The 21,698-nt window shown below is 44.0% G+C and overlaps 1 protein-coding gene across 1 annotated transcript in view; it reads left to right on the top strand.

Annotated features, from left to right (window-relative positions):
* The first annotated feature begins 8,417 nt into the window (after nucleotides 1-8,417).
* Nucleotides 8,418-21,698, top strand: part of efnb1 (ephrin-B1) — a 66,528-nt gene continuing 53,247 nt past the window's right edge. The window contains exon 1 of the mRNA XM_074648039.1: nucleotides 8,418-9,416. Within this exon, the coding sequence (XP_074504140.1) occupies nucleotides 9,298-9,416 (119 nt within the window). The 5' untranslated portion in view covers nucleotides 8,418-9,297. The remainder of the gene's footprint in view (nucleotides 9,417-21,698) is intronic.

The following is a 21,698-nucleotide window of genomic DNA, read 5'->3' as shown; positions in this document are numbered from 1 at the left end:
TACAACGCTCCCCTTTTTGTTCCGTATGCACAAGTGTTTACATTAGCTGTGATTACTCTTTGTCTTAAAGGCGTGTCACAAATTACAGCGTTATGTGTATGTGCGTGTGTGTGTGGGGGCATTACGCACTACAGACTTCCTCCAGTTTTTTTTTACGGCCTCTTTATTTATAGCTGCACACACTCACGCTGCTCAGCTGAGAACATATGACATAATCAGGATGACAGATAACATTCTATGTGCGGATAAGGTTATCTCAATGTGATTTCTATGGTTCCAGTAGAAGCGGATTTTCCCAGGAACAGATCACAGCCACTGCTAAATTTGAAATAAAGGCACATTCAGAGGATGTTTCTCTACAGTTATTATGAGAACCCGGCTTCCGTAATACCTCTTAAAGTATAAATGTATGATCAAAAGCTGTAGCGGCCCACGCCTTTACACCGGGAAAAGGCAACGCTGATGAGGTTGTTGGGAGTTACTTTGTTCTGTTCTCTGATTAGAGCTGGACTCTAAATGGCTCCTGAGCTGAGCATGCATCAGACCGGCATCCAGACTAGGCTCGCATGACCATGCCCCTTTTTTGGGGTAAACAATCCCGTCTCCCTCTTGGATGGGAACAGCGTAACCAGAAGAAGTTGATACATGTCTTCGAACTTCTACTTTAATTAAAACCGGTTTAAATTATGGTGCCTTCAAATGGGGTCGTGTTTAATATTGCCGTTGCTTAGCAGCGGTGTTCTCACGACTTAACCACTTGAACGCCAAGCATATTGTGTACATGACTTCCCATGTTGTAACCACGAGCTCACGAGTTTCATTTGAAGGCACAAATAAATAACGCTGAACAGTTGCTTTGTAGTTGGTTGCACCAACAATAAATCCAAAAACGCTGATCTGTTCCTCTGCCATGTCCTAAAAAAGATATAATAGAGGGACTTTATGGCTCCAAGCTATAGACCACATATATATATAGTGTGAAGCTGCTGCTGTAATACAGTCATACATTAACGTTATAGCAGCATCAGACTGTCGTCTCCAACTAAATCTCAGCCTATAGATCAAACAGTTGGCTATTAACACGTTGGTTATATACAGACAACTCTTAACCTAACGTGATTAAATCAAATATGTATAGAAGTCTGGATAAACAATATCCAGCCACTGGATGGGGGAAGACTGAAGGGACATGACGGCGATCAACCTTAATTTATTAAGGAATCGGAAGCGTTCAGGTTCAGACTTTTTCCCCATAGACTTACATTGGCAAAGAGATGTCTGTAACTCAGCGGATTATGTTTTTGGAGGTAAATCAACTCCCCAGTACGAACACTCTAATAGCACTTATTTAAATCATTAGGTCCTAAAAGTTGTAAAACGCACTAATAGCCGAATCCAGAGTTATTTCCCTTCCTCCGTTCATGTGAATGAGACCCAGATCGTGACGACAGTGCAAGCCATGACGACAGCGTGACGTTGAGACCCCGTGATCGAGCCATGTGACAATGGATGCGGAAGATCGCCTGAAAGTCTGGATACTTTTCTAGTCGGAAGTCGAGCCATTTTGGCATCATGCACCACTGAGCAACTTTCATAGGAATGAACGGGGCCCCGCCTCCAACGCTGTATCCGGTTCTCTTAATACATCCATGGTCTGATGTATTGAAGGAAGATGAATCATCTGTCCAGTGTCCCCGAGTGATGATGTCACCTAGGCCATGTCAGTGACACCCAGGCAGGCAGCAATGACATGTTGATCCCAAGGGGCTTTGGAGCCCGACCTGACTCTTGACTGATCCAAGTGGGGCTCAGACAGGACAGATACCTTAGGGAGGCATGCAAACACACACATGATCACACACATGCCAAAGCGCACAATACACACACAAATCTTATCTTTCAGCCTTGCCCTGGCCCTCACCCCCGGGCCTTCCTGTTTTCCTCAGGGGCCCAGAAAGATTCCAACTCGGTTGAGTCGTGTGAGGCTATTAAGCTCTGCTGGGAGAGCCACTTTGAGGAGTATCTGCTGTAAAGAGAGAGAGAGAGAGAGAGAGGGGTGATAAGTGGAGGATCATTAGACGCCCTGAGCAGCCGGAGCCAAATAGAATTAGATGACTCGCGCCGCAAGATCATAACGCGGGCCAAAATCAGTAAGGACGTTGGGATCAAATTAGACGCCGAAACCCTCTGTACCATTTAGCAACAATAATTTCTCCAACGCGTCAGCTCTGTGGGCTACTTGTTTCGGTTCCAATCCCGCCGAGGAGCGCCAGCGCTCAGTTCAGAGGGGGAGAGCAATGAGTCAGATCCCCTGCTCCAATTATATCTGCATCCTGCAGTCTGCTCTTTAAAGCAAACACACACATCTTCACACAAGAAAGACACACTTTGAAATCCACACTTGCACGCATAGCTGCCAAGAAATGCATGTAGCAGTCAGAAAATAACAGACTGGAAAACAGAATCGCACATGCCGTGCGAACGCACACACACACACATACACACACACCACTTGAACAGGAGCTTGTTGACCATCACACAGCCAAGGGACTGTGAAGAAGAGGAGGGGAGGGGGGCCGAGCTCACAGAGGTCGCTTTGAAGTTTCTATTCAGGTCTTTGTCCCATTCAGGCTGCTGGCAGTAGACATCTCTACTAGAGGCCCGGGCCCCTCCCACCGTCACACCGTCCTCTCACACACACTCAGAAAGAAAAGGAGGCACGTCCGCAGGTCCTGTCCATCACGCGGGCCTTAATTAGAGCGGATTCGAATGCACCCTTTTGTACCTCCTCACTCTCTCCTCTTTCTTTAACCCTCACTCATTTCACTCTCTTTCACCGGCTCCCACCCTCTCATTCCTCCCTCTCTCCCCTAACCCTTTTTCACTTTTGTTGCCCTCATTTTCTTGGCAGGGAGTGAGGCACCTCTCCAGACGTTTTCTTCTCTATGCCCTGAGCCCCCTTCTATACCCCTCCTCTTCTCTCTTATTGCTCCCCCCCCCCCCTCACCCGAGTCTGGAAGCTGAGTGTGACCTAATGTTTGACAGACAAGTAGCCTTGGAGAAAAGACTCATCTATCAGAGGCTTGTAATTCTATTAGAACGGACAGAACATCCCCCCTCCAGGCCAGCATTTGGCATATTCTCTCCGTCAATTTAGCTCTTCTCTAAACCCTCCGGGCCAGCGGCCTACAAGCTGCAGTTTACCCTAACAAATAATCACAGCGAGTTAATAACGTGTGTGTGTGCGTGCATGTCCTAACTTTCTACCTATTTCTTTTTTAACGGGGAATTGTCGAGCGCCGAGTTCTTTTGATATGAAGCATCAAAGAACGATCTCTCTTTTCAAATTCTAATCTCATCTGAGAGGCTGAGAAAAGGTATAATGCAGGATACTGTGGTGAGTTAAGATAGGAGGATCACAACCAGCTACTAATCAGGATTGTTATCAAGATCCCCAGATGTTTATGTGCAGACAAAGATGGTTACACGAAACATCTATCGGCGTGGCTTGTTATCAGGCCTAATTACTGATATGAGAAGAGAAGAGAAGAGAAGAGAAGAGAAGAGAAGAGAAGAGAAGAAAAGACAAGACAAGACAAGACAAGACAAGACAAGACAAGACAAGACAAGACAAGACAAGAGAAGAGAAGAGAAGAGAAGAGAAGAGAAGAGAAGAGAAGAGAAGAGAAGAGAAGAGAAGAGAAGAGAAGAGGTTTTGCTTACATCTCCTGCTGGGATGTTAAATTGAGGAGGACATGTTTAGCACAGATTGTTATTCGTCTGTAATCAGTGCTTTTCCTGTTAGTCATGATGGCTGAGATGAGTAAAGGAGAGGAGGTGGAGTGAAGCAAGGAAAGGAGGAAGACGTCTGGACAGCAATCAAGCGTTACCACAAACAGGAAATGGAAGTCTGCGGATGCCCCAGCTGTTGTGTTTGGCCTCGCTGCTGCTGTTACAGTTGAAATCAAAGCAGCAGGAATAACTCATAGGACAACTTTTCAAGTGTCGGGTCTCCGAAAATAGCCCGTTTACATTAACAGAGTTTTCCCACTGTTTCAACTGGGCCCAGTGTTTGAAGTGAATCCATGTTGTTTGTGCGACCGTGCCCTTGTGTTTCCTTTAGAGAACATTTTACTGTGTGTGAGACGGACGGGAAACAGGCTGCTAAGTGCTTGTGTGTGTGTCTTTGTGAGGGTGTGTTGTCTCAGTGGTTAATGGCTGTTCGATATTGATTACAGCTGGAAACATCCCAGTCACATGTTCCTCGTCCTCTCCAGATAACGAGGGTTAACCACTTGACCCCGTGCATGCCAAAGGGACCCCGCTCATACCTGGATCCATAGCCCTCTGTTGGCTGAGGCCACATGTCCCACAGCTCCACACAGCCGGGCCGCAGCCCTCTGGTCTCCGGCCCGGCCCGTAGATCACGGCCGTGTCATGGAGCCACACCAGAGGGAAATGCGCCAGACTTCATTAAGGGCAGATTAAAAGCAAGAGGAGGCCACTTTAACTGTGATTTATTTTCACTGTGAGGTTGCTGGGTCGACTGCAGGACCGCAGTGGCTTCATCCCGGAATGATGATGTCATGGTTTCAGTGTTTGCAAAGTGTAAATAGCAGATTGGGAAGGAACCATGTCCTCGGCAGCAGGGTTCATCTTGGAGGTTCAGAGAGTGGAAAACAAAAGCTACAGAGAACTATTCTCCATTTTAGAGCTGAAACAAATCGGTAGACGGCGAAGGAAATATTAATCTGCAACCATTTTTTGCTAATGATTATCTTTTTAGTCATTTATTGTCTCTAAATGATATTGTCTTCTCTCTCTTTTATATAATTATAAACTGAATATTTTTACCCATGCTAGCAGTATGTTGGTCTGTTGGTCCACCATTTTGGTCCAGACAGATATGTCTCCACTATTTGATGGATTACCATGACATTTTGTACAGGCATTCATGGTCCCCAGAGGATGAATCCCCCAGACTTTGGTGATTCTCTTATTACATTTCCTGGATTGCTACTGGCAGATCAGATTTTTCACTTATTTTGTGAAATATCTCAACATTTATTACAGTAGAAAGTTTGGCACAGCATTTTGTACAGATATTCATGGTTCCAAGAGGATGAATCCTTGCGACTGTGCCGTGACTTTTGTTCTAGTGCCACCATGAAGTTGACATTTGTTTTCAAATGTGAAGTGAAATGTCTCGACAACTATTGGATGGATCGCTATGCATACTATTTGATGGATTAACATGACATTTGGTACAGGCATGCATGGTCCCCAGAGGATGAATCCCCCTGACTTTGGTGATCCCCTGATCTTTCCCCTAGCACCTCCATTAGGTTGATATTTTTTGCTTTTTTATTAAATATCTCAACAATTATTGAATGGATTGCCATGGCATTTGGTATAGATATTCATGGTTCCCAGAAGATGAATTCTCCAGACTTTGGTGATTCCCTTACATTTCCTGGTGTGCCACTGGCAGGTCAAAGTTTTTACTTATTCTGTGAAATATCTCAACATCTACTACAGTGGATGGATTGGCACAACATTTTGTACAGATATTCATGGTTCCCAGAGGATGAATCCAGTTATGACTATGGTGACTTTTGCTCTAGTGCCACCAAGTTGACATATATGTTCAAATGTCAAGTGAAATGACTCGACAACTATTGGATGGATCGCCATGAAATTTGATACACACGTTCATGTCCCCCTCGGTATGACCTGTAATAACTTTGGTGAGTATCAATAATGAAAATAGTCTTTAGTCGCTGCCTGACTCCATTTTGAAGGGCCTGAAGAGAGTCTGTGTATGAGCTGCTGTGGTATCAAAGTACATCCAGGCTATTTATAGAAGCACTAATCACAGCCACCTATACACATTAACATGATGACCTCATTCCTCGGAAATGCCACTATTTCATAGATGGCTGTCTAAGGGGCGGGGGGAGAAAAAAAATCACATTGCCTTCCGAGTGTGGGATTGATCTTGAAAGCTACACTCAATACTCTCCTTTGTCCTTACATGTACTGCACTGTGTGTCACGTTGCGTAAAGCTTTTATGTTTGTGTAGAATGATGTGGACAGTCCAATATCTGTTACATATCTTCCATAATACTCTTGTACTGTGTATGATGAGGAGTTGTTCTTCTGCCACATTTACTGTTGTTAAATATTAGTTTTGATAGCTTCTCAAGGAAAATGTCTGTATTGTATTGTACTTGGCTAATAATGTGTTTTTGATTCTGCTGCCTCCGGGCTGCGGTTTGATCCCACTCTTACAACAACAGCATGGTATGTCCAGTCTACCATCATCATCATCATCATCATCGTCCTGCAGCCATATTCCTATTGGCCAGTCAGCTTTGACCCGCAGCTGTGGCACTCGTCAAAAGTTGCACACGGGAGGCGTCTCATTGGCTCGCAGCAGATCAGGTATCTATCTGTGACCGCCTGATTGGTCACCGAGGTATATCAGGTATCCCAGACGTCCCCGGCCATCAGACGGGACATGCCAGCCTCTGTGGCAACTGTGGCCTGTGTGTTGCTGTTACTATGACAACACTCTGACTGACGGTCTTCAGCCAGGCTCCCGGAGGATGCAGTCGTGGCAAAACTCCAGCAGCATAAAGAATAAACTTTGTGACCTCTGCAAACCTTTTTTTTCCCCTTCTCATGCACCTTTTAAATAGGTGTAAGTTGAGCCAGAAATCTGTTGCAGCTACGACACTCTACGGCCCCTGTTATCACTGCTTCACACACACACACACACACACACACACACACACACACACATGAAACACACACACACATATACTGTATAAATGCTCCCAGATAATTAGAGTGTATAACCATTTGGGTTTGATATCACGTTCATTGTTTCACAAAGATTTATGGGCTGTCAAGGCACAGCGGGATGTAATAAAAAATAATTTCAGGAACCATAAGACATGTCTTAATGTCTCTTATCTCACCTTTCCAATTATATTGAATTCCCCTCCTGTATTTCCATGAATGGATTTCATCACCACCATTAGGGGGCGGCATTGATTGAATAAATGGAGCAAAATTAAGAGAAACTCTCCCTCACTCTCTCTCGCTCACACACACACACATAGGCACACAAAGGGGGCACAGACATGGACATGATCAATTATGTGTCAAGCATTTCTTCCTCAATGAATGAATGGCCCAATGACTATAGGCTACCGACCGTCTATTGTCTATTGACACTGGAGACTAAGTTCTCATGCAGTTCATTATCCCCAAAAGGGGACAACTAGAAAGGGATCCAAAGAGACCATTAATCATCATTCCTTTCACAGAGGAGAAAAGGGAGGACCGAAATAACAGATACTGTAATCCTATACAGTAAAATTCTAAAAGATTCTTATATAAATTAAAAGAGGTTTTACACTGAAATTATAGCCTAGAGAGAAAATATTACAAATTCACTCATCCTACCTACCACAGACATAATTATAATTCCCTATTGCCTATAATGTGATGGCATACAGTCCAGGATCTACAGGGACAAGCAGGGTTTAAAGGGGCCAAAGTTTTTTTCTCCAGTAGGGCACTTTTACGCATGCTCCAGCAGAACTATCACGCTCATTTTCCTCAACCAAAACCTATACAGTAAAATTCTAAAGATTTCTTATATAAATTTAGAGAGGTTTTACACTGAAATTATAGCCAAGAGAGAAAATATTACAAATTCACTTATCCTACCTATACCACAGACATAATTATAATTCCCTATGCCCTATATATTACAAGAATGTTATATGGCATACAGTCCAGGATCTACAGGGACAAGCAGGTTTAAAGTGGTGGCAGGGTGGGGATTTGGAGTCAACCCAATAACACACAGTAAATTCTAATGATTCTTATATAAATTTGGAGAGGTCTATGGTTATAGAGAGAACATATTACAAATTCACTTATCCTACCTACCACAGACATAATTATAATTCCCTATGGCCTATATTATAAGAATATTATATGGCAGTCCAGGATCTACAGGGACAAGCAGGGTTAAAAGGGGCCAACGTTTTTTTTCTCCAGTAGGTTACTTTTACGCAGGCTCCAGCAGAACTATCACGCTCATTTTCCTCCTACCAAAGCTTTCAGTATGACGAATAACTCCAAAGTCCATTTCAATTTGGGTCGATGGCTCGGGCCGAGGTGGTGGGGGGGTGGAGATGCGGGGTCAACCCAATAACACACTCCCTCTCCTATAGCCTAGCATGCCTCCTCACCCCTCCTTTCCTCCCTCCTCCCTTCCTCTCCTCCCATCCACGTCCCCATAAACGCTGTGATTGGCCGATGCGCGCTCTGTGGGCTGGTCCCCCTCGCGCTCCTCTCCGGCTCCGGTTACAGTTGAGCTCGAGCTGCTGCACTTACCGGAGGAACGGAGAGAGAGTTTCACACGGTTACTAAAAACCCAACATACACACCGGCATGGAAACGTTGTGGAGCGGATTCAGAGGCACGGTGCGAGCTGGAGAGCGGGTCTGACATCACCGCGGCACTTTTTCTTGTTGTGTGTTTCGAGTCCGAGCGGCAACAAAACACCGAGAGGTTTCTGAACGCACCGCGGGCACGCAGCATGTCCCAGTCGGACTAAAGAGAGAGACAGAGAGGCTCTATACTATACCTACTGCTGCTGCTGCTGCTGGAGCGCAACACGCAACACGCGGAACGGCGCTGAGGAGTATTTTTACAATAGAAATTCCTTTTGCGCAGAAGAAGAAGAAGAAGAAGAAGAAGAATAGGAGGAGGAGGAGGAGTGAAAGATAACACTGGAATGAAGTGTGGACCTCTGGATTCCCAGCGTGCTCCGGAGTTGTGACTGATGGATGAATGTGGCCATCTGTAGGCTATAAACAGCGACAGGTACAGCAGCAGGCACCATCGGAGGAGCTTTGACAAAAGACACCGGCAGACGCATCGTCTCCAAAAACAAACCATTGGTTAGATCACACATACCAGATCGCAGAAGGGCTGTTTTTTTGTGTGTGTGTTACAGCCACAGGTCAACCAGGACATCCTCTCAAGAACCAGTTCAGTCAAGGACACCAGGAGATCTGGAGATTTTTTAAAAAGGTCGGACAGAAGGACATGTATCTGATATCGACCTCACATGCTCCCGACTGATCTCTGCTCCCCTTCCCACAGATAAAGGCTGCCCAGACAAGCCAGCCAGTGCGCACTGTGCCAGCCTGTCCGTCCACTGCTGCTGCTGCTCTGTCTCGAGTTTATCCGCTCACTTTTGTCTCATCAGAATGGCGGGACCTTCTTGTTGGAAGTATTACCTCTGGATCTTTATTTTCATGTGCAGGTCGATGTTACCTTCAGCAGGCAAATCGCTGGAGACTATAATCTGGAGCTCGCAGAATTCCAAGTAAGTCTCGTATTTCATTTTGTGCAAAGCATGCCAAACTCGCTGTGTGTGTGTGTGTGTGTGTTTGTAATGGAGGACTGACTTGACTGACATTACTGGAAAAAGTTGCCATTGTGCGTAAAAAAAGCTGGGTTAGGTTATGTTGTGTTTTAAAAAAAAGGAACATTTAGTTTTAATTGACATTCCTGCAGCTGCTGTGTTGATTTATTTCTCAGTGGGGGGGTTTCCATAACAATAAGAGACACAGTAGGTGCAGGCTTCTACAATATACAGTGGGCCTCACTTATAACACAATAATAGATGGTTTATTATAGTAAATTATGGCACTATTACATGTCCCTTTTTTTATTACCAGACACAGGTCAAAGTCTGCTTGGACACTTCAGTAAAGAGTTGTGAGTCCACTTCTTCCCTACAATTTCTTGTAATTGATGTAATTAAATGAGTGGAGAATGGAAGTCTAGATAAGCAATGGTGTTTCAAGGTGTAGTCCAGTTACTTGCCTTTTTGTAAGGGTCCCAACTCTCCCAAGTTTGAACTCAGTTTGCCCACACATATGCGTGATAAGATGTTTTTACATATCACAGGAAGAAATGCTTGAAACAAATTTAATTTCCCTTAATGGTCCTGGCTGGGATCCAGCCTATAATTTCCCCCCCACGCCAAATCAAGGGCGAGTTTCTCAAAAGCCAAGCCAGACATTTCTTTCTAAAGATTCATTTTATTCCCATCAAAACAAGCAAGAGTGAGCCCAGACTGCTGATAATAAAATACGCTCTGGTAACAATTATCACCCACTTAGACTTGACTCCCACATTTGCATGATGTTGGAAAGCACACATAAGGGGAAAATACACTAAAAAGTGGGCGAAGAAAAAAAACAACCTTTCTTTCTCTCTCTCTCTTTCCTGTATTTCTGTATGGTGTGTGTGTGTGTGTGGAAGAGCCGAGGAGCTGACTGACCTTCATTTGAGCTCACTGCACCGAGGGGAAATGGAGAGTAGCTCGATCAGCTTCTAACTAGAACTTACTCATTCAAGTGGATCCGTGATTTATCCCCCAAATGTCAGGTGTCATAGGAGCTCGTTGTGCAGTCAGTGGGTATGAATATTGCTGCCATGTTCACTGGAGTGTGTGTGGATGTGTGTGTGTGTGGCCTGGTCCTAATGGTGAGACTACGGCCCATCAGCTTTCATTTGACTCTATGGCTGCAGAGGTATAGTGGAAGCAGACAAGAGATATCACACACACACACACACACATATTAGAAGTGCACAAAAACCCACACTTCCTGTCAGTCATGGGCAGACAGATGAAAAAAGATGGACGGGGGTGGGTGAGACGTTTATTGATTGATGATGTCACCTGCTGGGAATGTCTTAGGAGGTTGCCACGCTGGTTTTTCAGGGATTGGAAGATCATTTCTCCAGCTGTTCATCCACTCCGCTCCTTGTAAAATCCCCACCACGCCGGCCGAATATTTCATAAAGTTCACAGTGGAACAATAATGCACTCGGCAAAGTGTTCTCCCTCAACCTAATTATCCTGCTGCTCTCTGCGCTTAGAAAACAAAAGACAATTATCGTGCTGTGTGCAGGCTTTCGCAATAACAAAAGACAAACCTGTTTTTCCTCTGAAATGTATCTGTCAGCGGCGTTGTCTGATAGGCAATAAAAAAAGAGGAATACTTGTGCAGCAATCAGCATCTGTCTTCGCTGTTTGTTGTTTTAAACTCCATCTCTCTGTCTCGGCCTATATTGCTCCATGGTGATAACACACACACACACACACACACACACTCAGAGAGAGAAAGAGAGAGAAGCCTATAGAAATGTACAGTACACTATCTGGTGACTTATCTAGATTTACGATGTCTTACTTCCTGTTCTCACTTTGGGGAGCACTGCTGCCTCAGCTAATAAATTAATCTGGCCCTCTGCTTGCACACTGTACCACATACACACACAGAAATATAACAATACCAGCGCCTCCCTACAGGCCATGAGTTATGAGGCAAAGTAAAGGAAACCAGCAGGTTTTGGGCCACTATGGTGTGTGTGTATTTTCAGGCTTTATGTGCGGGTCCCTCAGTTATGGATTTCCATGCGAGGATGCTATCACTCCAGCTCCTGCGTTCTCAATAACTGGGGTTTGCTTAATTGATTTCCTCCCAGCATGCTTGAACAGGCAACATACATCATCGCACTAGCGCCGTCTGGGAAGAAGAAGAAGAAGTAGAAGAAGAAACATCCCAGAATTTAGCTGCAGGATGTGTTAGACCTTTTTTGATATTTAATTTGAAGCCGGTTGAGTGAAATGGCGAGGGGGTAAAAGGGTGGAGGAGCAGCTGAGCAGAAGGCTGGATGTGTCAACGTCCTCGGCCGGTAAAGAAGCGTCTAAGATTTTGATCAGAGCAAATCGGATTAGTTCTCATTTAGCTGAGTGGGATTACGCCCGAAAATGTCACTTTGTTATGACTGATCACGTCCCATCGGTTTGGCTGAAGCTAGCGACGTACAGGCGCACACACACACACACATCACAGTGTGCTAAGGAATTCTGCAGCGATGCCAATTTAATGATAATCTGACGAGTGGTTCCTGCACGTCCTCTAACCCTCCTTAGCTAATATTTACCTCAGGACCTGTAGCAGAGTGTTAGCTAAGGAGACAAACAAAATGACGGGAGAGAAGCGGGGAGAACACACTCGCAACACCTCCGAAAACACACAGCGAGGAAACAGCCACGGGCCGGCGAGGCGTCTGTTGCACTGATTTTGAACTCCTCGCATTTCGTCGAGGCTCGAAATTTTTTTTTTGGGGCCCCCGTGTCGGGTTTGAGGCTCACAAAAGAGCAAAACATGGAGAGAGAGGCGTTTGTGTTGATAAAAGTCAGCTAAAGCCTCTGTTGCTGTGGGTCTTTTCTTACTCATCTTGTTTTGCTGTCCGTTGACCTCAGCCTCCTGGCTCACAGTTTAACACTTGGCTGGTTTGGTTGATAATGTGCGTGCATGGTCTAAAAGTTCAGGGAGTTTGATGATGATTAAACTGGATTTGATTGCCACTGACACGTTACATTTTTCCCAAAAGAGAAAAAAACAACTTGTGAAGTGATGAGGGGACTTTTTTAAAGCAACATAATTGTATTCGGCCGCTATTAGGAGAATAGGTGCACAGAAGCCCTGATTAAAGTTCAAGTTTTGTTTTCATAATTAGCTTTTTCTGATAAGATAATTGGATGAGGGAAAAAAAAATTGTTTTTCCTATGGAGGTAATTAGGAAAAACAAACGTCCGCCTTATCTTTGTTTTTAGAACCAGATGCTATCAAAGCAATATTTTTTTTTAAAGGTTTGTTCTCGAACACGGGGGAAATCTTTGACTCCTGCAAAGTGGTGTGCAGAAACGCTCCACTGAGCTGACATTTAAATATAACAAAGCAGGAGCTACTTTAAAAAAACAAACTGCAACTGCAGAGCTCGAAACTGCCGCAACCTGTCGAGCAAGAGTCGGATGAAACTTTAGGAACAGGATTTCTTGCGGCGAGTCTGGCGAACTCTCCCCTCCGCCGCTCGCTGCAGTGTGGGTCACTGCTGAGAGGGTCAGAGGCCTGTTTTTGTTTCTTCCTACCCCCTTTACCCCTCGCGATACACCTTCTCTCTCCTTGCTTCCACCCCCCCTCTCTCCCCCTTTAGACTCTGATCGTGTTTCCCTCTGATAAAGATCTCATTACACACAGAGAGGACTCAGAGCCTGAGCCCCACTCACAGAGAAAGAGAGAGGGGCTGACCAATGAGAAATACTTCTGGAAAGCAACTGGCCCGTGGTGCTGTAAAGGCACCCTGTGTCTCACTCTGAGGACAGCTGCGTTTGCTTTTATGTGCGTGCACTTCTGTGTCGACATGTCTGTTGTTTCAGCGGTGCGGAACGACAGATTCTTCTTCATTTGGTTATCTTCGTCAGGGAACCTGGGCTCAGAAAAAGGGGTTGCAGTGCTTTTTTTTAAGATTATTTCAAAGAAAAAAAGCAGTTTTTCCATCATGGTTTCACTCCAGATGGACTCACTTTATCCGCTGTGGTGGTTTGGCTGCCACATCACTGAAAGCTGATCATTCTGCTTTTTGTGTGTTATTGATGCGTTCATTTCTTTATATTCGAGCAGTCGTGCACATGAAACCGGTTTCGTTTCCCCCGGCTTTGGGAGCATTTGCAACTCATTTTTCGCATTTTTTTTCTTCGTGTGCATGCATGAGATCCCAACTGGTCCTCATGACCAAGAGTTACAGTTGGTTTTCTTTTGTTACATATCATAGGGACTGAGTCACAACTGGCACAACAGCTGAATGCAACGAGTCACTTGGAAGGAGAGTGGAAAAGATGAGTCAATTAATCAGTTAGCTGATCAAAAACAAGGGATGCACCGATTCAACTTTTTCAGTCCCGAAACCGTCACCAATACCTGGGCTTTGGGTATCGGCCGATACTGAGTACCGATCCAATACCAGTGTTTAGTTACTAAACTGTATGCCTCACTGTGTGGAAGTGACTGGGATCATTCTTTTGTGGGTAACAACAACAACACCAGGCTTGACTTAAACTTTGCTTTCCTAACTTTGTAAAACAAGATGCAACAAATAAATACATAGATATAAATTTACTGAATTGTTATTTATTTAAATAATAAATCCAGCAACTTGGTAAAAACTCTTCAAATTTACCAGGAATTACAACTCAAGTGTAAATCTTTTTAATACGGCAACAAAGTGGTCAAAACTTAAACAGGAATTAAAATTCCAGTATATAATGTATATAGTATATAAACATAGAATTGTCACCGATACCCAATCCGTATTTGAGTCAGTATCGGCCCGATATCCAATACGGTATCGGTATCGGTGCATCCCTACACAATATCAATCTATTGTTGTACTTTATAATTTCTAGAAACTCAGTTGTGAAACAGCTCATTGTTAAAGTAACCAGACAGGAATGTCTGAGGGTTTTTCAGGTTAATCCAGGGAATTAAAAACCTGACAGATCAAGAAATTTCATCACATTGATGCAACAATCCTGTTAATACATTAAGAGATAGATACCACAATATAGAGACAGAAAAATCTCTGTCTGATGGTTTAATTTGCCCACATAATGTGATAATTGCCCATGTTTTTGTGTAATATACTTTTGAATTAATAACTTTATTTTTTAAGATCTTTGGCTCCAAGAAATTGGTTTGGGCAATTTTCATAATTGTGTAGACTAAATGATGACTCAATTAACCAATAAAGTAAAAGAGGATTAAATCGATAATAAAAATAATTGTTAGTTGCCGCCCTAGAACAGAAAATTATCTAAAATATATCTTAATTTTGAGAAGCAGACTTTGGAACAACTAGAGACTCACATGGGCGTAACAGGCTTAGGTTGAGGTTGGCTGCTGTGAGTCACAGAAAACTATTACACACTTGTTGAAACTTTGTGCTGCCCAGCATAATTGTTTTGGTAATAAAACCCCATGATTTATAGTGGGAAAAAACAAACACAAAGTATTGGATATGGGGTTTTTATGTGGTGCTGTAGTTTCAAATCCAATTATTTTTTTAAAATAATTTTATGTGTTCATACTACAATTAAAGGACACTTAAGTCTGGTATGAAAGGGACAAGTATAAGCTTATGGAAGTGAATGAGTGCTTGAGAGTGCATGTCGGTGTGCCATTGTTCTTTGTCCAGCCACAGAGGAGCATTAAGGAAGTGTTAGAAGCGTGCCAGTGTGCCCCCTGTGAAAGTGTTGAGGGCCGAGCGGTGGACGAGTGTGGAGTGGCTGAACAGTGGCTGCCTTACAGGCAGTTAGCGACCCGGCTTCATTAGACGAAGGCCTGGCTGGCAGCAACCAGGAAGTTCCCATCAGCTCCGGCTCTGCCAAGCAGAGGCACAGGCGCTGGAAAGCTTCCCTTAAGATTTTCTTCTCGTCGCCTCGCCCGCGCTTCGGCTGAATCGAGTGAAAAAATGTAGGGATGCAGAGTTACAGGAAGTGGGGGAGAAAAAAAAAAAGTTGGGCAAAAGCAAGGAAAAGTCTGCCTTTTGTTTGCCATCTTAGTTCTTTTACATAAGAGCAGTTGAAAATAAGGGGATTAAACAGGAGAGGAAAGGAAGCTAATGTAGAGCGTTGAAACGCAGCCCTGGGCTCAACCGCACATCCTTTCAGTCCAGCGTAGAGCTCCCAGATTACTTCCATGTGTCAGTGCGAGGGGGAAAGAGAGGGAGAAAAGAAGAAAGGGAGACAGGGAGAGAGAGTTGAGCGATTGAAAAGCGAGCGGACTTGGATTGGTGGAGATCAGCGGCGGTGTTGGACAGTGGAACGGATCTCTGTGACAGCCATCTCTAAAACCATTACCCCTGCGGCTCCGACTCGGGAACTCGTAACCTCCTCCTCTGGACTGACCTCATAGATTTAACTCTTTCTCAGAGAACCCCTCTGTGCTGTGGAGGCAAACCTCATCAGACGCCAGGCCCAAACAGCGGGCAGGCAACCTTAACAGCCAGCTGCACTACAACACGTCATGAGTTGTCACCGGCATACAGGCAGCGAGGGATCCGTTTCCCCAGTTTGTGGCACTCCAAAGACTTTTTGTGGGGAGGTTGGAATTTAGTGTGCCAGGACTTTGGGGAAGGGGATGAGGGATCCCAACAAACAATGTGGTGGCATAGGACTAGGAGAGCATGTTTAATAATAAGTGAAAATGTCAAAGTTTTGATGAATAATGTAGGTTATTAAATTATGATGCAAGTGTAGGCAACTTTTTCTACTTTTCTTTAGTGCAGAAGAACAAAATGAGAAAAAATACTCAAAATCGACTTACTTTTTAAGTAGTACTTAAAGTACTCTCTTTTTCAATCACATCTACAAAATTACAAAAAATATATTAGACAAAAATAATCTTAACTCAAGGTCCACTTATTATCTTTAGTAGTAATTTTACAAGCTTATTCTGGAGCTTTCAACCTACAAAAGTATATTAGACAAAACCTCTTATCTCAAGTTCCACTTACTAGATTTAGTAGTAATTTTATTAGCTTTTTTTCTGGAGCTTTCAACAGCGTCTACAACATTACAAAAATATATTAGACAAAAACTCTTAATTCAAGGTCCACTTACTATCTTTAATAGTAATTTTAAACTTTTTCTGGGGCTTTCAACCAACAAAAAAGTATATAAGATACAAAAAAACCTCTTAACTCAAGGTCCACTTACTATTTTTTGTAGTATTTTTTACTATTTGTTTTCTGGAGCTTTCAACCTACAAAAAGTATATTAGAAAAACCCTTAACTCAAGGTCCACTTACTAGTTTTAGTATTAATTTGACTAGCTTTTTCTGGAGATTTTAAGCTACAAAAAGTATATTAGACAAAAAAACATAACTCAAGGCCCATTTACTATCTTAAATAGTAATTTTACTGGCTTATTCTGGAGCTTTCAACATAGAGATAACAAAAACTTAACTCAAGGTCCATTTACTGTCTTTAGTAGTAATTTTACTATTTTTTCTGGAGCTTTAAACCTACAAAAAGGACATCAGACAAAAATATCTTAACTCAAGGTCCACTTACTAGTTTTAGTAGTAGTACTTTGAATTGCTTTTCCTGAAGATTTCAACTGCATCTACAAAATTACAGAAAATATAGTTGAATAAAAAACAAAACAAAACAAAAACAAATCCTTGCTTAAGGTTCATTCTACTAGCTTTAATAGTTCCAACTACAGTTCTTTTGTTTTGGTCTTCTCATGAAGCATACTCCATCTGCTGAGGAACACCATGACATGCGGTTGAAAGCTCTGAAAAAATCAAGCAAGTGAACCTTTTTTTGTCAAACCTGCGTCAAACTTTCCAAGGTAACCTTCAACTTTCCCGTTCTACAAAAAAAAAAATTTCTGTTCCAAATGGAATTTGATGTAACTCAATACCAATATAACATAATATATAATATAATTTAATATAATATAATATAATATAAATTTGTCATGGGAACTGGTGAACCACTTACCCCCGTGGCTCCTTGAGTGGAACTAAAGTGAGCTTTACTTTTGTAACAGATGATATTTTACAAGTAGAGACTGGATGAGGCATGACCATACCCAACCAGCTCTGAACATATCATTAATGATCATCATGGAGCGCTTTGTTCACTGTTATGAGTACACTAATGGAGTGACAGTGTAATTGAATGGAGTGGTAGGATAATAGAATGATAGAATGATAAAGTAATGGAATAGTGTGGTAGCGGCTCTCTTTTTCCCAAGGGATACCCTCCTGTAAGTGTGTCAGTGTGGCAGATGGGCGGTCTGTAACATCCCCCCTCCCCCACGTTAATTATAAAGCATCATAATCCATCTATGGCATACAGGGGCAGGACATGGAGACTATTAGAGCCAGCATGGAAATGGCACAGTGTATAATCCTCAGGACTTTACCACTATTAGGCTCCCCAGGCATCAAGCAAAAACCACTCATTTCTCCAGTAATCTTGTTTGAGAGGTCCCTTTCTTACACTGTTAGTGTGTGTGTGTGTGTGTATGTCTGTGAATGTGTGTCCCAAATTTTCAGATGTTACTGGAAGTTTGATTTATCTCAGATTTTTTCCCCCCTGCTTCATCTTTTTTCCCACCATGCCCCGAGGCAAGACAGACAGCCCAAAAAGCATTTTGTGTGTGAGTGAGTGTGCTTGCATGCCTCCGTTAACCCATTCTGCCAAGTCTTGGCTCAGCCTTTTCTAAGCAAACTCCCAGCGTGATCCCGGTCCCCCTTGTGCTGGTGAGAGGAGCTTGGAAGAAAAGGCCTGTGGGACTCCCGCTGCTCCCAGGCCCGGCCCCGGCCCCCTCCGCCCACGAGGGCCGGTCCTGGGATTTGCTGCGCGCCGGGGCTCTGTGTGGCAGCTGTGACTGACGCTTCAATCGCCTCTCCCTGGGACACCCCAGCGCAACCCTGCATTCCCTTTCACACCTCGGAAACGGGGGGAAAAAGACAATTACACACATATTCAGCGGCCTCCCTCTCCCAGTCTTTCCACAATCCTGCATCTCTGATGTACAGCCATTTAAAAAAACATTTCTAAAGTTTCTGTGTTTTGCAAATCAGCCCTTCTAAACAACTTGCAAATTAGTTTTACTTGTCTGGGCGGCCTGTCTGCAATTTTATTATGCATTTAAAGTCGCTCTTGTTTATTTAATTTTTTTCCGGAGTAGTCCTCTCTCTCTAAGTAAACAGTATAACTCAGCTATTTCCTTTTGCATTTCCCTCGATATTTAGAAAATGTAAGTAATGGAAAAAGATTTGAGCCTTAAAGTGGAGTTAATGCTATCATGTATGGATTGTCAGTAAATTGAGTTTGTCTCTGGGCTATTGGAGCAGGGACTCGTAAGCCAGCGGGATTTAAGTCTCTTAATTGAATTATTGTGATTGCCGACTTGATTGATGGAGTCAGATGCGGAGCGTTTTCCATGACTTTTTGTCCGACTAATTCTTCTTCCAATAGAGCCATACCAGACAGATACAATAGGAACCTGCAATCAATCACAACATTTTGTTTGGAGAGAAATGTGCCCTGCTGCCATCAGTTCCACAAGCCATCCAGACAACGCAAAAACCAACAATGACATCAGATAGTAGAGCACTCTAAAGTCTAATCTTCCCATAATGCCATGCTAAACCCCACAGAGACCCACGGCAGGGAGAAAGGCTTTTTTATGCCCTGGCGCTGCTCCTCCTCCCATGGCCTCTGGCTCTCCGTGGGTGTGTGTGTGTGTGTGTGTGTGTCCGTGCATGTTGGAGAAGAGAAAAAGAATTCGAGAGTGAATGGAGATGTCACTGTCAGACTCTGGCCTCCACATGAATCCGCTCCAGAATGGCCATATTGGCAGCTTGTGTGTGTGTGTTGAGTGAGAGAGTCTGTCGGGGGTCTGCCGTTTCCCCTCCACGCCGAGTTCTTACGGCCATGATTGGAGCGCAGCAGGACACAGGTCTATATTTCATCCCATTCATATGAGGGAGGCCGTTTCATCTCCCACACACATGTTTCCCATCAGATGTGTGTTTATTCTCCCCCATGATGTGCTCGGCCGTGGAAGCCTCTCATCTCTCCGATATTGGAAATAGGAGCGAAGGTCTGCTAAAGCAAACACAATATCCCCGAACCTCTCCCCGCTCGCTTTATGAACTATGCAGAGAATAAGACCGAGGGGCGTTGCGTTGACTCCATTTAATGAGTAACCGTGGTAGTTTTCCCCTCTTAAGGCTCTGTAATATAATATTTCACACTGTGATTTTAACTTGCTAATCTTAATGTGTGGCGCTCTCTCCGCGCTCTGCCTGTCTCATCTTCCAGTTTCGCCCCACCGCTGAAAAGTTTGGCTACTTTTAGCTATTCTCCTCCGTCTGTCTCTCAAGCCCCCCCGCCGTGAAACATGACAGCCCAAAACCTCCGCCACATCGCTCCTCTCCTGTCTCGGAGATGAAAGCTTTTCTTCGCAGACAAACCTCCGCGAGTCCTTTTTCTGCTGCGCCGGGGCCCGGGCCTGTGTTGCTGCTTTTAGTAGCTCTGTTTGCTGCATTTTTTTCTGATTTATTTATACACTTCTGATTGTGGCACCTCGTGCATGTCAAGAATTTTGAAAGTCGGGAACCCTTGCATGTGCATTATGCGGGGCCGAGTCAAACCCTTACTTCAAATATACATGAATGCATGAATATATTTATTGCCCGAGAAGCCCCTTGTGCATCCGGGAGAGTCTCATTTCCTGTAGTGGCCCTAGCTCTGGAATGGAGTGGCGTGATCCTTGAAGGCGCCCCACATGCGGCCACCGAACAGAGCCGCCTGGTGCACCTCTCACACAATGGAGTGGTGGAGGGAAGGGAAATGATTTGGCTCCCATCGGAGGGGCTGGAGCAGTCGCTTCAAAGCCGTGTGGCTGGCTGAGGCTTTAATCGGCCTTCTCTGTGCATTAGATGTGCGTCCTGTGATGAGCCTTTGAAGGGTGCGGGGCAGTTCTGGCTGGGAGATTGCGATTGCACCGCACGGGTGTTGTTGGGGTTCGGCCTCTCAAAGAGCCTTGCAAGTTGGACGCTTTGACGGGGTTGCGGTGCTCCAGCTCAGTGTTGCTTAAAGCTGCAGTGGGTAGAATTGGAGCAAATGTGATTAAAATAAGTTATTTTTATGAAACGGTCACTATGTCCTGACAGTAATCCATGAGACAGGTAACCTGAAAAATATCATGTGCCTCTGTGTCCTCCGGTGCTCCTGATGGCATCTGCAAGATTTCACAGACCGGAGGAAAACAACCAATAAGAGCCGAGCTGGAGCCTTGCCGTCTCTGAGCAGCTGTCAATCACTCTCGAAGTCCGATGAAATGGTCAAACTAGGCAGCGCTGATCAAATATAAATCAATATTCCGTTACTGTAATGCCTTTTTCTTAAGTAAAATGTTTTCAGAAACATCTTGTAGTGTACTGTTTAGCTGTAAAATGAGAAAGTTTGTGACCCAGCCGCCATGTTGAGATCAGTTGAGGAAATACCAAGCACCGTCCACCAGCCGGAGCAAACTCTCATTTTACAGCTAAACAGTACACTACAAGATGTTTCTGAAAACATTTGAGGTGAGAAATAGGCATTACAGTAACAGAATATTGATTCATATTTAATCAGCACTCCCTAGTTTGACCGTTTGATCGGAGTTTGCGAGTGATTGACAGCTGCCTCCGTTGAATAAACAGCCAATAGGAAAATTAAATGACCTGTGATTTTTTAAATCCTGAAAACAGCGCCATGAGGAGGTGCGGAAGTCTAGTTTTCTCTCAGAAAACTTAAATTACAATATATTGAAAGGTTATTATGGAATTTTTGCCCAATGATGCCAAAAACATTCTGCCTACTACTGCTTTAAGTAGGTTGGACTAAAAACGTGTTGACCCGAAAGCCGCAATGTGACGAGTGGAACAGCCGCTGTGTCACGTTTGTATGTACACACACGCATATACTGTATATATCACAGCGGAAGGTAGTAAGTGTGTGTGTGTGCAGCTGTGGTAAGGTTTGAGTGTGCTTTACAGATGGCGGTAATAATGATCAGATAGCCCTTGTAATGGAGACGGCCCAGTTTGTAATGGCTTCCTAAAACAACACATGGAGCGTCTTTACGAGGCCACAATCCGCCCGGTTATCACAGAGCAAACTGTGTGAATGAGAATAGCATCATGTCAAACAAGCTATTTATTAGCACGCACATCACAC

Source organism: Sebastes fasciatus, chromosome 10 (genome assembly GCF_043250625.1).
Source record: "Sebastes fasciatus isolate fSebFas1 chromosome 10, fSebFas1.pri, whole genome shotgun sequence".
NCBI classification, from domain to species: Eukaryota; Metazoa; Chordata; class Actinopteri; order Perciformes; family Sebastidae; genus Sebastes; species Sebastes fasciatus.
This window is presented reverse-complemented; position numbering and strand designations above follow the sequence as displayed.